Source organism: Ctenopharyngodon idella, chromosome 19, assembly GCF_019924925.1.
Source record: "Ctenopharyngodon idella isolate HZGC_01 chromosome 19, HZGC01, whole genome shotgun sequence".
Classification (NCBI taxonomy): Eukaryota; Metazoa; Chordata; class Actinopteri; order Cypriniformes; family Xenocyprididae; genus Ctenopharyngodon; species Ctenopharyngodon idella.
The window spans coordinates 16,592,795-16,610,504 of record NC_067238.1 but is presented as its reverse complement, the minus strand read 5'-3'; the positions used below and the strand labels follow the sequence as shown (position 1 = coordinate 16,610,504).

General features: G+C 38.7%; 2 protein-coding genes across 2 annotated transcripts in view; one reads left to right on the top strand and one right to left on the bottom strand.

Annotated features, from left to right (window-relative positions):
- bop1 (BOP1 ribosomal biogenesis factor) overlaps window positions 1-17,710 on the bottom strand; it is a 78,587-nt gene that overhangs the window by 39,381 nt on the left and 21,496 nt on the right. The gene's annotated exons all lie outside the window — the stretch shown is intronic.
- scxa (scleraxis bHLH transcription factor a) lies at window positions 1,441-8,842 on the top strand. The gene is made up of 2 exons (XM_051873751.1): window positions 1,441-3,646; window positions 8,167-8,842. The coding sequence occupies exons 1-2, from the start codon at window positions 3,077-3,079 to the stop codon at window positions 8,203-8,205; spliced, it is 609 nt and encodes a 202-aa protein (XP_051729711.1). The 5' UTR covers window positions 1,441-3,076; the 3' UTR covers window positions 8,206-8,842.

Genomic DNA, 17,710 nt, shown 5'->3' with positions numbered 1-17,710 from the left:
CCTCCATGAACTACCACTTCATTTTCATATAGTTGTATTGTGTTATATTTCCAATATATCACTCACTTCACAGTTTGACTTCTAAACAAATTTCTTAGAAGCAATTTATAAATAGCATGCAAATGCTTTGAACGAAACGAACTGATTAAAAACAATGATTCGCTTGCATCAGAAGCAAGCACAAGCACAGTATCTGAGACTCCAAAACGGTGACGCTTTCATAGTGAAGCGCTTGCTCACCTCTTAACGAAGACACAATCTTTGCAGACGTGCAACTGATACTTTTCAGTCTGGGGAGAGAATACGTCTGACTAGTGACTGGTAAAGCCATTCTACTTCAAAATTGGTTTCAAGAAAGGAAAAAACATCTTAAAAAGGTTTTATTCCAATTGCCCTAAAAAAGAAGAGGAAAAGTCTATTCGGAACAGGATAATCGTACATGTTTCGACATGCGGAAAACATTATTTCAATACAATCGTGTTAAAAACTCAACTAGTGATTTACTGCTGCTAGTTAAACCAGGTCAAAATTCTCTTTTACAAGAATAAAATTAAAGAGTGCTCTCCCACTCAAAGGAATATAAATCTCTTCACTCGCAGCAGCCATTAACAAAACCGTTTTCATTAATGAAAACATGAAACACAAAGACTCCATGCCCCTACAGACTGGGAACGTTTTCCCATCTTAAATTTAAAGAGAAAGCAAGTTTCAGGTGTTAAGTGTTACGTTCCTGTTCTTCATGACGATGGGTTTCAAATGGCCGTTCGGGGAATAAATTCTGCTTAAAAAGGAAAAGAGTGTATAGTCTAGCTTGAAATGTAGGTATCACTACTATTCATAATAAATAACGCATTAAAATGTCCCAAAAATGAGACCTAAAAGTACAGAAACGAGCGTTTGAGAGGATCCGCCTCTCTTGTGGTTTTGACCACGAGCAAACGCCGGAAATCAGATATCCTGTCTGGCCTTTAACTCGCATCGCTTATTAATGAGGCTGCGGTTCAAAGAGACTAAACACGAGACGGCATTAATATGGATTTACCACGTCCTCAAAACGGCTTTTTCATCATCTCCATCTCAAGCCGTCATTTGCAGAGAAATGGTACGAAAGCCACATCATTACACCGCCAGACTAGTCTTGAGCTAATGTCAAAAATATGAAATCTAGAGAAAATGAAGGGGGGGAAAATGACAAGCCGCCATTCATATCTTCATATTTTCCAGAGGGTAAATAGGAGTTGAAATTATAATGACATCAAGGAGTGCCCTTAAAATCCATCAAAGGGTTGCGTTGCACAGAAATGCATTTCATTTTTTACCTTGTGCCTCTTTTATTCACATTAGGATGAGAAACGACCTGCGTTTCCCTATATGAACACAACTTGTCTAACCCATACGCTTTATTTTCTGTTCTGGGAGAACTAGCATGGTGTTCTTGTGTGACTGTCCTTCAATGAAACCCATGGATAGTAAAATCAAGTCAATATTTGAACATTTCAATAATATTTTGGGAAATTTTTTAATGACTACTGGCTATAAAGTAACAAAATCATGATGGAACATTTGACTTTTTCAAACAAAAAGCAAGGTCATATAACTTTCCTCAACATTATCGTCCAATATATCCTTTCCTCAAAAACAACATGACTAAAATCCATTTCTCAGAGGGCTTATCTTCATTTTATCATAAACTGATTGCTGGTAATGTCTGGGAGAGGAACAGGTGCTACAATCTGAGTTATGGCCCCGCTGGATGATGTTATGTTGCTATTTCCCTCCCGTGACTAAACCAGTCCAGCCAGACAAAATGACAATGTGTTAAAGTTTGAGACAACCAACTCATTTTCATGGACAACATGGTCCATCAAGCTACTGGACAGTTGCTGACTCAGAGCGGAAAGAAAAACCATAGGAGTGCACACTCACCGCAAAAGACTGGCCCTGATAAGGTCCTACTCTGACACACCGGTCCCTGTAAAACCACCACTGAGGTAAGTTGATGGCTATAGAGTTCAAGGGGAGGAGGAAGAATGGGTAAAAGAATGACCCACACTTTATAGATCTCCAGTGGGAAGCCCTGGAGTGTGAGAGTCCCTCTAGGATGCAGTATAACTGTAAATGAAGTGTGGAAGAAAGAAGCGATATAAAGATAGAAGGTGTCAAAGGAAAGCTAGCAAGCAAATAAGAAGGCAAGACAGAAAAAAGGAATGAAGGAAGAAAAGAAGAAACAAAAAGAGCAAGAAATCAACTAGGAACTATTTAAAGGAAGAAAGCAAATAAAAACAAAGGAAGGAAAAAAGAAAAATGAAACTGGATCTCAGAAAGAAGCAAGGAACCAAGGCAGAAAGAACAAGAGAGCAAGTAAGAAAGAAAGAAAGTGTGAGATAAGTAAGCAAAAGAGAATGAAAGCAAGGAAGAATGATTTCAAACCACTAAAACTAGCAAGCAGGAAAAAAAAAGAAAGGCCATTATTAACTGGGAGTTTAAAAAAACTGATGTTGATAGCTGTATAGAACCACTTTGCTCCCTGCCTGAGCCGCCAGCTGGGATATTTGCATAAGCAGTAAAAGAGAAGGATGGACAGAGGGAGAGAGAGCGAGAGAGAGGGAGAGAGAGAGGGAGGAATCATACCAGACACTCCCACAACCTATAAAGCACAACCATACTGAAACACTCAGTGAAACCACACGTGGGTCTCTGTTCAGGGGGGAGAGCCAGCACTGCACAGGGACAGAGCGCCGGAGAAGGAGTGTGCATGTGTGTTTGAGGAAGCAAGACGCTGATTTCAGCTCATGTAGAGAAGCGCTGATGGGATGTGAGTGAGTACAAACAGCAAATTCAACCCTTCAGGATCAATTCTCCAAGTCTGACTGTAAAGAAAACTCAATTCAAAGGGTCTGTAGAGGCAGAGCAATGTAATACCAGAGCGTAACTGTACCAGAGGACTATTCGGAGAGCAAACAAGTGCAGGATTGGTTCCAAATCTGAGAGCCTCATGCATTACGAACTCTAGAGTCTTGCAAGAAACGTTCAAGATTAGCGTGGAGAGGTTTGGAAGTTTCAGCACCTGCTGACAATGTCTTTCGCGATGGTGCGACCGGCTCCCAGCCGTTACCTGTACTCGGAGATCTCAATGATGTCGGAGGACGATGAAAACGGCAGCGAGAGCTCGGGCTCAGATGACCGCTCATTTCGCTTGGATGCCTCTGGTTACGAGGTTAAAGTCGGAAGAAAGAGAAAACCTGGAGTAAGTGGTGGCGGACGACTGATTCCGACGCCACCCAATTCCACCAACATAATTGGTCCGTTGCCAGAGGGCCGTCAACGCAACGCAGCCAACGCACGGGAGCGGGACCGCACCAACAGCGTCAATACTGCCTTCACCGCATTGAGGACTCTCATTCCCACAGAGCCCGCCGACCGGAAGCTGTCAAAGATCGAGACCTTACGGTTGGCATCCAGTTACATATCTCACCTGGGAAACGTTCTCCTGGTGGGTGAAGCTTGCGGGGACGGCCAACCGTGCCACAGCGGAGGGCCCTCAACCTCAAACTACTACCACCACCACGGCTCACCCAGCCGGGACTCGGAGAACTCGCAGCCCAAACAGATCTGCACGTTTTGCCTCAGCAACCAGAGGAAACTGGTGAGTAAGACGCATGCAGGTGTTCTCCGTTAAGGTTGTGCAATGATCTGGACTTGTTCAAGTCCACAAACAAGCTGAAGAAATACTGACAGTGGTGTGAAATACAGCTGAACCTCAGGGAGGGACGAGTGGGTCTGATTTATTCTCTGCTAGTAAGGTCACCGAGGGCAATGACTCAAGGCAAGGTTAGTCAGGATACAGTTGAGATAATCTTTAATGTCCAATGTTAGAGAATAGAGGCTGTTTAACTAACAAGAGTACCAACTTAAATAAACTTTTGACAGCCCAACAAAAACGCTTTTTAGGCTACCTTTCAAACAAGTAGTTGCAAGGGTTTGTTTCCTTTCTACAAAGTATTTTTGTGAATCTAACTTTTAACCACAACAAAGCAGTTAAAATACACAAACCATACTCCTTACTTCTAGAGCTGGCACTGCAAAAACTTAAGACTACAGAAAGCTGATAAGGTATAATTTGGTACATGTTTTCCAAAGCATGAGCAACTAGTGGTTTTAAACAGTCTGTCATGAACGTTCCTACAACAGCCAACTACGTCTTTTAGCGAATCTGCGTCGTAATTCCAGCCTCCCCAAGATAACGTTTTGACACTGAAAACCGTCCTCGGCACTCTGAAGCTGAGTTATGACTTCATCCACTTGTCCTTTTCCATCAAGGGCGATATCTCTGTTACAGAGTGCGCTGCTACCATGACCTCATAGACAGATGCAGTGAAAGATCGGATTAAATGTACCCCAACGGAAAATATCCAATCAACAAAGAGACTGTCAGGTAATATACAAACACATCATCCATCTCTTTCCCCGGCGAGCGTGACTGCACTGACCTTGGCCCGTGGAGCCAGCACCGCAGCACATTAAAAATAAAACCGTAAATCACGCTCTGGCTGTGAGGAATACAATGACACCAAACCAAAAACAGGGGGAAAACTGTAATTTAAACTTGCATGGCGAAGAACTGTCAGAAGTTGAAATATAACACACGCTCAAGACAATTACACTCCGCCATGACACAAGAGCATTTTTGGTCAGGGTATCTCACCACCGCAACGTGTGTTTAATCCTCCAAAACCTGAAGTGCTTCCAGAAGCCATTGAGCTAAATTTTCTTTTTCTGGATCTTTTAAAGTAAAGTCTGTAGTGAAGGAAATAAACAATAAAAGAATAGCAACAATAGCAGCAATCGATTCCGCAGTGGATACTCGGCACCGCACGGGTGAATTACAACGAACCTAGTTTGGGCCATTTATGACAAATGAGCAAATGGGAGGCATAAATATGCAAATGTAAATGGTCCGTGATCTATATATCAGTCCATGAGAATCTAGGGAACATCTGCTGTGGGGTATTTTCCCCCAAGTAGCCGTGCACCAACCTCAGAGTTTCACTCAAACATCCTGTGTTGTTCTTAGTCTCTTCCTCATTGCCCAATTAATATCCTTGTCAAGCACGACACGCAACCTGCTTGAACCTTCATAAATCTTTCGAAGAAGGATTTTCACAGATTTCTGAAAGGAACACAGCGGTCTTTGCACGTTAATTCTATCATTAAAATGTGAAGATTTAGATGGATTTATCTTGCAGTAAGAAAAACACTTTAAAAACGTGAAGAAGAAAGTGCCCGTGAATCCCTAAAAACTGATTAGCAGTTCTGATGAACCAATTTATATTAGCCAAAACTGATTTAAATCAGCTGCTATTTGATCATTTTCTGCAACAAAATATCTCAGTTTTACTAAAGTATCAACTTAAATAAACAAGCCTGTGTGTCCAATTCATGTAGTCAGACAGCTAAATTGGCTAAATAAATACTGGAAATATATTGGACATTGGCCACTGTTGCTCTCTAGAAATCAGTAAACCACAAATTAGCAACTCAATGAGCATCTTTAAGTATCCGCATCTAATTCTTAAATGTTTGATATTGTACAAACCACACAGTATATAAAGTGACTGACACAAATGTACACAACATAGCTGGTCCTTTTACTTGCTAAACTGTTTGTGGTTAAACTGTTGTTGAAAATCCCATAGAAACCACACGGTTATGAACAACAACAGGCCAAAGGCCAACACTCCCATTTCAGGCAGTAACCTTAATCCGTACAAAACGAAATGATAGATCTTTATAAGTCCAATCGAGAAATACGCCCATGTCTTCGGGATTCCAGTGGCAGGCAGATATTTGAAACAGACTGGGCCTTGCCTTTGTAGTGCACTTTCAGAAGTGGGTTTGTGTGCTCCAAAACCGCACTCGTCTCTTTTACCCCTACTTAGTGCTCATTACGCCGTGAAAGTATCACTCAGCCAAGACGCATGGCTTTATTGTTTCTAAAGAAAGAGAAAGACGAAATAAGGAACACACACACACACACCAGGGGAAAGACGTAGAGGTATAACTGAATTCAAATGTTCGGGTTTTCGCCAAAGTTAGGCGTCTGTAAGCTGACACAGAACAGACAGCTGCGTCGAGATTCTCCAGCGGACGGGTGAAACGGACTTTTAAATCAAACGCAGACAGTCGTACGGCAGAAAACTGCTACTTTTGCCTGCTAAGACGTTCAAGACTCAAACAGATTTGTGTCTATATAAAAATGATAGATTTTACCCTAAACATTTTCCAGATTTTGATTCATCTGGCATTTTTATCTGCATTTATTTTCATCTTGGGCTGCATCTCAATATTTGCACATGCACACACTCACTCACGCAGTAACTAGTATTTTAAACATCACTCCATGCACAGGGCTGTACCAGAAATTTACCATTTTTGAGCTGTTTTGATAATACATCTAGCCTGTTTGTCTAAACCACACTAGTCTTCAGTGGCGGATATTTGGTTTGTCGCAGGTGAGGATGTAGGTTTGGATAGATTGCATAACCAGACTGTTCTACTACTCAGAAAATGACTTTTTTGGGGCAGATGGGACAGCTTCCTCACAGTTATGGCATCTGCTGAGATGGTAGCCCAATAAGAAGTAACATGGGTAATATTTTCTGGATAATTATCAAGACTTCTCTCATTACGAGCATATGGAAGAGTTTAGAGTCCTTCACTCTAACGGGAGCCCGAACATTTGACACAATATGAAATTATTAGAAGTATTAGCAGCGCACACTAAAGAGCCAACATTTTTTCCTCCGTAAACTGCCATTTTATTCGAATGAATCCTGAAAGATTTGGCCAAAAGTGGGATCTTATAAAACCGCCAAATGTGAATACTTCAATACCTTCTGGAAAGTGAAGCCACATGAATTAAAGTTGGGCTGGAATTGGGTCATCCTTTACCACAGGTGGGGCGGTACGCTTCATAACCATAAACGAAGGGAAACTAGTGTTTTCGCTTGTGGGCAGCAGCAAAAAGGTCTGTGCAAATACTCCCGAACACTATAAAAACAATCAAAAGCGTGTAAATGGTGCATTCAAAGGGCGCAAAACTCATATATTGGGATTAGCTCAAACAGAAGACTGGTTTTAATAATCTACCTGGTCCTGTCACCACCGAGAGGCTAGAATTACACGTCTAAACACATGCATGCACACACACCATCTCATTGTGATCTTTAGCAAGCTGTCAACGTTGCCCGTCAACCTAAGGTGAAACCAAATATTTGTGTTAAGAGCCCCGTAGACACTTGAAGGTAAAAAAAAAAAAAAAAAGAGAGAGGTGAGCACCAATATATTGATATAAAGATATTTGAGAATTTGCCGTGATTTGTTTCCTGCCTCAAAGTACTTGGAAATAATGTGTTTATAAAGGACTTCAGACCAAGGGGAGCGAACGATCAATCTGGGCATTTGGACGTAAGCTCCAGCAATAATAATTTCTTTACGGCGTGTTAGACAGGATATGAAAAGCAAATGTAGGCAAAATCCTATTAGTTTGGCCGTAAGTGATCCCTGGAGCCAGAGCGCTGGTGACTTTAAAGTGGCACTGAACTGAAGGAGGGGCTGGTGAAAAAAAAAAAAAAAAAAATGGGAGCGAGAAAAAAAAAAAAAAAAGGAAGAAAGAAAGGAAAACGTTGAGGGTCAGGGTTATTTTCAAATGGGATTCTGTCTGACTTCATCAGTTAAGGTTGAGTGTTTTGACTAGAAACTCCGCCTACATCAGATGGGGGCCGCAGGAACGATGGCATTCCATCTGCTCCTGTTCTAAGCAAAGCAAACTGGGAAATGTGAGCCAGGTGTGTGTGCGCGTGCTACCGCAAACGGAAAGGTGATAGGAGAAAAACAGCAGGCGCGTTAATGCCAAACCACCAGCCCACAGGGAGAATGATGACATGAACCCTCAAGAGTCAACAACTGAAAAACTGAAAATGAATATTAAGTGTTCACAAATTTTTGACCTAAACGATATATATATATATATATATATATATATATATCTCCTAAAAAATAAATATTTAAATATAAATATAAAATATATATTAATTTAACAATAAGAACAAAAAGTTTTTGACCTGACATTTTTCTTTACTAATGGATTGCTTTCTTCCATTGCAGAGCAAAGACAGAGAGAGGAAATCAGCCCTGAGGAGTTAAGCCACGACGTGAATGGATTTACAGAACATTAGCATCACCAGTGTACAAAAACTGTTGACTGCAAATGCAATGTTATGGTGTATATATGCAAATATCAATTCATATTTAATTATTTGTAAATCGCCTTTGGACTGGATCATTTTTATTGGAGAAAAAAAAAAATAAAAAAAAATGTATGACTGGAAAAAGACCAGACTGCAGCGACTTGATTACGCAAGAGCTGAACATCCCGCCACAGACTTCATCCATTTCCACCTTTTCCATGCTTTTACACACCAAGCTACACCAAATGTTTATCTTTGACCACAGGGAGATGAGGTAAAGCTATTCGCCAAAGACTATCCAAAGAAGAGGACAGCATTCACAAGGTTGCAAACAATCAGAGATGACACAGCGTATAATGACGGAACATCCTGCTATATTAAAAATCTCTGGAGGACTCATCTCTGGATTGTGCTCATATCGAGGACATGAATGGATGCAAACTGATGTGTGACACGTTATTTCTGACAAAAACACAAAAGACACTTAGCCTAACTATGAAAACACAAATTCAATAAATGCAGTATATACTGTATGTCTAATATGGCAAATTACATATATTCCTCATTGTTTAAATTAAAAATTACTGAACAAATGGAGTGAAAACCACCTGCATTTCTTTCTAGCATGGTTCAACATGTCAAAGATGTTTGGATATCTTTGCCATCAAGCAGTTCTGTAATTAAGACCAGTCCATCCAGATAAAGATCAACACTTTCATTTTATCATCTCTGTAGATCATCTCTCATCACGCGCCCTCCAAGTCTAAATATTTAATTTCACATTCTCTTTCTGTTTTTAATCTGGACGTAGTTTATCCTTCCTAAAGTTAAGAAATACAAACACATCTAGAGTCACTTATATCGTCTTATATTTCAGACTCAAGACATGATACTTCAGATTTATACGATATTAGCAACTATAACTTGCAAGAACAGTTGTTTAAGATCTATAGCCGTGGTTCTCAACTTTTTTTTTTGACTCAAAAGCCCCATGATATTTTCAGTTTTTAATGATTTAAGAATAAATATTTCTAATAATATTTTTTTACTCACAATTTCTATCTGATAAAATATTTTATTTCATTCTACCTGATAAAATATAGCTTGGTACAACTAGACAAATGCTGTATTCATTATAAAATGCCTACGGAGTTGGTTTAAGAAGAATTTACATGACTTTCCCAGGTCTAGAAATCACACTTAAAAATGAAACATCTTGATTTTTTGTTGTTTTTGCCTTTTTTTTTTTAAATGCTTGTTTTGTCTTATACTTCCAAGACCCCCAACATTTAATTGGTTTAGAACTCCTAGGCTGTGTCCGAAATCACCCCCTATACCCTTAAATAGGCCACTATTTGAGGGGACAGGCATTTGTACTGGTGTCCAAAAGCATAATTATCGAGTGCGCCAGAAGATGGCGCCCGCAGCTGAATCAATCCATCCAGTTTCCAAACCGCTGGTCCAATGTGGGTACAACATAATAGCACACAGGTATAAATTCCTTTTTAATTGATTATTAAATTGTTTAATTAAAGTTTATATGTGCTAGTCCATGATAGAGTTCAAGATAAATCTTTTCATTTCTACTGGTGCAGCCAGTTTGCTAAGTTTCATTATTAAACAGCAAGCACAAACTATGCAAAAGTGGCAGTCCGAATTCACTCACTTTTCATTCACTCCTTCAAGTGGACTATATTAGTGGAATAATGTAGGGAACAGTGAATGACGATATAGGAGGTGATTTAGAACACAGCCCTAGTCTATAATCACTGCGGTGTTTAAGAAAAACTAAGAAGCAGCACAATATAAACCTTATCAGATCATGAATATCAATCACATTACATCATGCTGATTTGCTTAAAGGCAGAAGTTGTTAAATAGGCATTAGACAAAGTAACATCAGTGCTTACATGTTCATTTAGTTCACTGTATGGTCTTAAAGTAGCCGCTTTACCTGGCTAACTTATTTCTTTGGATTTCAGCCAAATAAATGATGTAAAAAACAAACACAATGATGCAAAGTTGTTATAATAGTCACTACGCCACAGTGGTGTTGGTTGGATCTTGTGTGTCAGAGGACAGGAGGAAGTGTGAGGCGAAACAGACGACCGAACCGAGGTGGACGGCACAGGAAGTGAGGCCTGTCAGACAGACAGCTGTTCCGTGTGGTGGCGCAGATGGGATTCGCAGGTAAAGCTTTTGGCAGCGGTCCTGGCAGTGTACACCCCTGACAGCGCCAAAAAAAAGGTTGAGCGGAAGTTCGGACAAATTTTGTCTTGGTCTTGAGAGTTTCGAGTCACATATCACCTTTCTACATCTTCCAAAACCTGCTCGGCAAACTAAAATCACTCCATCTCTCTTCTCAGGTAACTAAACCGACTCTCTGCTTTGTTAAACTAATCTAAAAAAAAAAGAAGAGAGCTTTATTTTAATCTTTTGACATTACGTTAATATTATAAAAATTGCATTCTTGTGATTGTTTTTGTAGTTAATGCCTAAAACATTCAGCTTCTTCTTAAGGAAAAAAAAAAATACACATACACAAAAGAGTAGCTCACGGGTGATATTTCATACTGAGCTTCAATGATATTTCAATTCGACCATTGCAAAAACAGCTAATTATTTAACTTTTGTTAAACGCCCCATCTGGATTTCATTTATAAATAAATCTGCCGTTAAGAAGTTTCTCCACGATTGGCGCGAGAACCGCAAAAACTTGCGATGAGACACACAAGCTCTGGAGTGTCATTAATTGGAGAGCTGAGACGAGATTGTTTTTCAACTACATTATCGATTGCTTTCAGTTTAAAAGTAAATCAAACTAGTTTGGTGTCAATGAAGCGGTATGTGATCCTTACTGATGAGGCTGTGGAGGTACGCAAGACGAAAAGAAAAGCACTGGGCGGCATCCCACTGAGTCTTACCCCTCTGTTCACCCCGGTCTGTCATTCTGTCATCCCCTCATATCTCACCAGCGCACACAGAACAGCTCCATATCGACACACATGAACCCGGTTACCTGTGTGTCTGACGCAGGCCTCGCATCCAGCTACTATAGACATCAACACTCGTGCAGAAGAATAACAACGACTAAGGGAAGTATTCAGCATTGACAATGCATTAAAATACACTGATTTAAAAAAAAAGAAAACAAGCCATTCTAGTCGCTCATGGAAATACAATTGCTCTAAATGTCACGGAATACAAGCAGAGGACGGACTAAAGAATAAAACAAACTATGGCCATGTATATGGAAAAGATATTAAACTTAAACAATAAAATGAGTTCTACCTGAAATGTGTAAAAAATTAGACCAAATAAGGTATGCAATGTGTAAAATAACTAAAATGTGTGATAAAATCAATAGTAGATTTCTAGTCGCAGTGGTCAACTGACATGCCCAATACTGATACACATTTAATAATATCATATAATACATAATATTCAATATATTGAAATATAATAATAAATGTATTTTTATATTTAATATACATGTAAATGCATATCATAACATATGTATTAGGGGTGGGAATCTTTAGTCACCTCACGATCCGATCCGATTCCGATCCTGGGAGTCACGATTTGATTCCAAAATGATTCTTAATCCACTTTTTTTTCTTATTAATTAGTTTAACAACTTAAAAACCTTAAAATCCTTACATTTACATATCCTTACAAAAGTAATTATAGGCTAAGTAGTCATTTTTAAAATAATTACAAATTAAAAAAAGAATTTTATGTTAAGAATTTTAAACTAATAGCTATAACTTCAAAACATAAAAGCAAGTAGCAAATAAAGAGGAGCAATGAAACATATTACAAGCAATAAACAAAGAGTGCTTTCAGTAGGCTATTAAAGATTATCTGAACGTTTTCTTTTCATGTTTACTGTCGTTTGATTGTTACATCATAGACAGCGGGAGATCTAATAAGTTGCATTCATGCACGGATCTATAAGAAGAAATGCGGTTTGTCCTGTCCATTTAATCCCTTAACACAAAACTGGCTGTGTTTAGGCTACATTAATTTTGTGTCAAAAAACCATTTTACCACATCAAACCACTTACACGGAGTCACGCACAACCACATGCGCGAGCAATCTTCACAAACAGAGCGTCAGCATTTGAAATTGAAAGCAGCCTTCTGTAAGTGAGTTTCATATTTTAAATATATAAGTCCACTGCATTCCAAACGACATAAATGATGCCTTCGTAGAGCACTTGTAATGAAAATACAGACGGGCGAGATTGCGTACTGCAAGTGTAACATCAAACAAAGTGCACGTCTCTCACAGCACATCCTTTGCAGTGAAGCCCGCGAATGTCGTAATTCGCTTCAACCTTTCTGAACTTTATGAAAGATTATTCGAGTGGTGTATGTGTGTGAGGAAATGGAAGCAAGCAGAATCCGGGTGTTTCTAAAGCAAACTCAGCGTCATCGCACATCTGAGTAAAAACTACGCTCAGAATCTATTCTGAAATTCTCAGAATCGATGCAGAATCGTTGGAAAGAGAATCACGGTGCATCGTTGGATCGATTTTTTTTCTCCCACCCCTAATATGTATATCACAAATGTATATCATAACATATCTTACATTAGCATATGAGAGTGAAATTGGACGACTACAGGGACTCATCTCAAGATCACTCATTTAACAGTTCATCTATTGACAAAATTATGAAAAAAAGATCAATCAAGAATACAACTTGGGGTTTAATCTCTTTAGCATGCAGTGTGAAGCATTCCACTCAGTTCCCTGATCATTCTGATTTAATTTGATTTTTGGGTGATTATAAAACGTGCTGGAGACATTCGAAATGCATTTACATAGTTCATTATACTTATTTTACAGAATCAAAGGGTTAGTTCACCCAAAAATGAAAATAATGTCATTTATTACTCACCCTCATGCCGTTCCACACCCGTAAGACCTTCATTCATCTTCAGAACACAAATTAAGATATTTTTATAGTTCATGTGAGTACAGTGGTTCAATATTAATATTATAAAGTGAAGAGAATATTTTTGGTGTGCCAAAAAAAAAAAAAACAACGACTTATATAGTGATGGCCGATTTCAAAACACTGCGTCAGGAAGCTTCAGAGCGTTATGAATCAGCATGACATGCGATCCGAATCATGATTCAATACACTGATTCATAACGCTCTGAAGCTTCCTGACGCAGTGTTTTGAAATCGGCCATCACTATATAAGTCATTATTTTGTTTTTTGTCGCTTTATAATATTAATATTGAACCACTGTACTCACATGTACTGATTTAAATATGTTTTTAGTACATTAATGGATCTTGAGAGAGGAAATGTCATTGCTGGCTATGGAGGCCTCACTGAGCCATCAGATTTCAACAAAAATATCTTAATTTGTGTTCTGAAGATGAATGAAGGTCTTACGGGTGTGGAACGGCATGAGGGTGAGTAATAAATGGCATTATTTTCATTTTTGGGTGAACTAACCCTTTAAATTTATTTTGTGGCTTAAATAAATGACGTTACTCAAAGACTGACATGTTTGGCTAGTCAAAAATGTTACATGCAGCTGTCGCAAATTTGTTGGCTTGAAAATCAAGTTCATTTTTTACCAGAAAAGAAGTGGTTTTGATGCACAAAGTTGTTTTTATTGTCTCTTACAACAGAAATATTTTTTTAAACACATGAAAATGCAGATCCTGTAGTAAATAAAAGTGAAAAATCAGTTTTTAAAACTGTTGTTCAATTACCCCTTAGCAGATTTTGACTCTTAAAAATTCTTAAGTTTCTTATTAAAATGTGTATCCCAATTTTTTTTTTTATTTAATATACATGTAATTTGAGATGTGAAATATCTAATGGCAGCAAATGTGAATTACACAGAACTGCGAACAAGAAATAAACTCTTATTTTACACAATTTACTCAATTCACAGAAAAAAGATGTAAACCAAAACTGTTTATTCATTGGCGAGACTGTCTGTATATTTTGGAACGGACACAAGGGAAACTATGAACTCTGTTCTTCAACAGACACCATTATGAGCCAGTACAAATAATCACAAAATGATCAGTTATTGACTAATTAACTGCCTTTCCCATCAATCACTGCTGGGAATATCATCATTTAATATCATGAAATGGGCGACTTTTGCAAAGCAAGTTTAAGATATGTTGAACTTGTCTGTTCAGCATTGAAGGTTTTTTCTCCACTACTGTCACCTGATGAAGTTTTGGTTCCTTGCCACGTTCACCTTTGGCTTGCTTAGTTGGGTTAAAGACACTTATTATTCAGTAATATTATCAATTTGACTGCACTACTGAATAACTTTTGAATAAGTGCAAAACTTGAGCTGGATAATGACACTATTGTTTTCAGTAGAGCTGCTTTATAGCTGAATCGATTTTGTTTCATAATTTATGAACTTTGCAACACTGACACTGAATTAAATCAATACTGAAACTAAACTGAGGTGAATAATGACAATATTGTCCTCTGTAGAGCTGCTTTATAGTTTTATAGAATTTAATTCGTTTCATAATTGTTAACAATGACACTTATATTGTGAATGCGAGCCTTTTCAAAAACGCAAAGGAAAAACTTTTCCATTTTTAGTACATCGTTGCGTAAACGGACACTGTTGAGCTGAATAATGACAATATTGTCTTCTGTAGAACTGCTTTATAGCTCAAAATTGTATTTGTTTCATAATTGATGAATTTTACAACATTAACACTGTAATTTTCCTGTTTATTACTGTGAAGTTGCTTTGAAACAATCTATATTGTATAAAGCACTACATAAATAAATGTGACTTGACTTCATATGAGCATATTTAAACTCTACACTATACATTTATGCATTTAGCAGACACTTTTATCCAAAGCGACTTACAAAACAGGAACAAAAGATAGAGTTTCACCAGTGTCAAAGTCACAAATTGGAAGCAACAGCAAACGAAACCTGAAAACACATTGTCCCCCTCATTACCGTCCTAAACAGTTTAAAAACAGAGCAGGCCGATGACCAGAGCAGACGCAGTTCTTTCCATGAAAGGCTGGACGTGGGGGTAATAATCCAGCCTCCCCCGGGTCCCACGAGACCGTCTGGAGGATGGCTAACAGATGACAGCTGCACGGCCCGTCGTCCAGCCCGATTCTCGTCTGTTCAGCATCAGAGTGCTCCTGTCCTGTCCGCTTCACCCAGCGAAGATGGTGCCATGCTGTCGGGCGGAAGAACGGATTCCCTCACCTGACAAACCTGCAGCTGTAGAGCCCACTTTTAATTTCCCAACGTCTTATACAGAACCAAAGGCCATAAAAATAAATCCCGTCATTATTTCTAAAATAGCGAAACCGCAAAAGAGGTCGTCAAAAGGTCAAACGCTCATTACTTGCGACAAAAAAAAAAAAACCCATCCTGCACCACACCGCCCCGATAAATAAATAATCTGCAGATCTTCGCACACGGGGCTTTAACCTTGGAGGACGCATGTGGAAAGTTTGCATTCTGGCAATGTAGGTTTCAAATGGGTTTCCCACCTGGAGCATCCGGTACATCATTCAGAAAGTCATTATTTATTGAAAATTAAATATCTAATGAGGCCCTGAAGCTTTTCTGCACGACAACTCTGGTCGTATAACAGAAGAGAAAGCCATCGAATCAAAGCCACAAGAGCGAAGCGCTTGACTTTTCCTTTATATCATTAACCGAAACATCCCAGGGAGTGTTTTTTCCTTCCACTGTCCTACAAGCCATGATGAGCAGTTTGCCTGTTGGGTTGCAAAAGCATATTTTGGTTTTAAAATGAGGACAGGCCCAAAGAAAATCTGACTGAAGGCATCTACGTCAGAAGCAGAGGAGAGACGCTGAACAAGGTGGTGGTAACGGGCCAGATTTCTTTTTTCCTTTAGTTAGTTTTCCACCTTCGTTGTACAAAAACATGCATCAAATACCTCTAACACAATGCGGAAAAAATGTCTCTGCTAAAATAAGAGAGATACAAGCTCTGTTGCAAAACCTAGTGTGTTGTCTACATAGGGAGGCATCATTTACTGTAAAGGAACCGTTCACCCAAAAATAAACATTCTGTCATCAGTCACTCATTCCCTCATGTCATTTTAATCATGCAGGATGTTCTTTCTTCTGCATAACACACACACACACACACACACACACACACACACACAAAAAGATTTTCTGAAGAACGTTGAGGTTCATACAACTTTGGACCCCAATGACTTTCATTGTGTCCCAAAGAAAAAAAATTGTGATATCAATCTGACTATAAAATACTATTAAAAAATACTAGTAGTAAATAAAAGAAATAAACAAAATAAGAAAAAAAAAAAAAAAACAAAAAAAAAAACAGTATTTTATAATAATAATAATAATTTTATTTTTTACAGTACAACTGTAAAATTTATGGATTCTTCATTTATTAATTTTCATCCACTTAGCTTTTATTTTGGTGGAAAACCACCGTGAGTTCTGAAAGCTTCTCTTTTGGTGATAGATTATAAGCATAATTTATAATATAAATATAATTAAATAATTTATAATTTACAAAAAAAACAGTATTCAAAATATTTTCTTTTGTGTCACACAAAAAAAGGAAGGCATGAGCGCGAGTAAATGGTGACAGAATCAAGCAGTAGTAAATCGAAAGGAAAATTAGAAATTTTGCCTTAGTAACTAGATAAAAAAAAAAACAAGTTTAAATTTTATTTTATTTCAAGTAATGAAAATGTTTTAGTTTCAGTTTTAGTTAACGATAATATCCCTGCCATAGACGACAATAAACAACCTTTATTTTCAAGAGTGATTAGTGTACAGCACCATATGTTTTTTGTGAATCACAAGGTTGCTGCCTACGAGAGATTTCCAAATCAATCACTTGTGATGTTTCGTTTAGGATGCTGTCAGTACAATGTAGGCAGCTGACTAGGTTTTGAACAGTCGTGGGATTTTTGAATGATGTCTAGCTCATCTCCTTCCTGTATTTGAGGTAAACATTCAGTGCATGCGTTCTCCATATCTCCATTCATGTCCACAGAGACTGAGGCAGCCCCCGCTGGCAGTTGGTTTCAATCAGGTCTTCTGGCAGGATGCATGCTGGCCCAACTGGGAGTTGTGCTGAAGACCGGATGAAAAGGAAGTCCTAAAAACTGTGGAACGACAGGTGGCTACTTTGGCTTCTCTCTCGAAAAAAAAAAAAGCCAGCTTTCCAACGCCTACCCCCCACCTCCACACACCTGCAAGAGACCGCAGCCTGGGGTCCCGTTTGCTCTGTCTGACCGGCACGCGATTTACCCAAGTGCCTCCTCCCCGTCTGACCCTCCACCCTCGGCCCTCTGGATCAACATTCCCCCCTGACTAAGAAAAACACATCCCCGCTTCTCCTTAAATAGACTATTAAAAAGAAATTTCCTGCTGACAGCGGCGTGTCAGGCCAAGATTCCACATAATTTAC

What these genes read in the sequence shown, in the direction of transcription:
- scxa (XM_051873751.1), top strand. Translation starts at nt 3,077, where the DNA reads ATGTCTTTCGCGATGGTGCGACCGGCTCCCAGCCGTTACCTGTACTCG. An exon ending in TCAGCAACCAGAGGAAACTG is followed by an intron (nt 3,647 to 8,166) that starts GTGAGTAAGACG and finishes CTTCCATTGCAG; the next exon opens with AGCAAAGACAGAGAGAGGAA.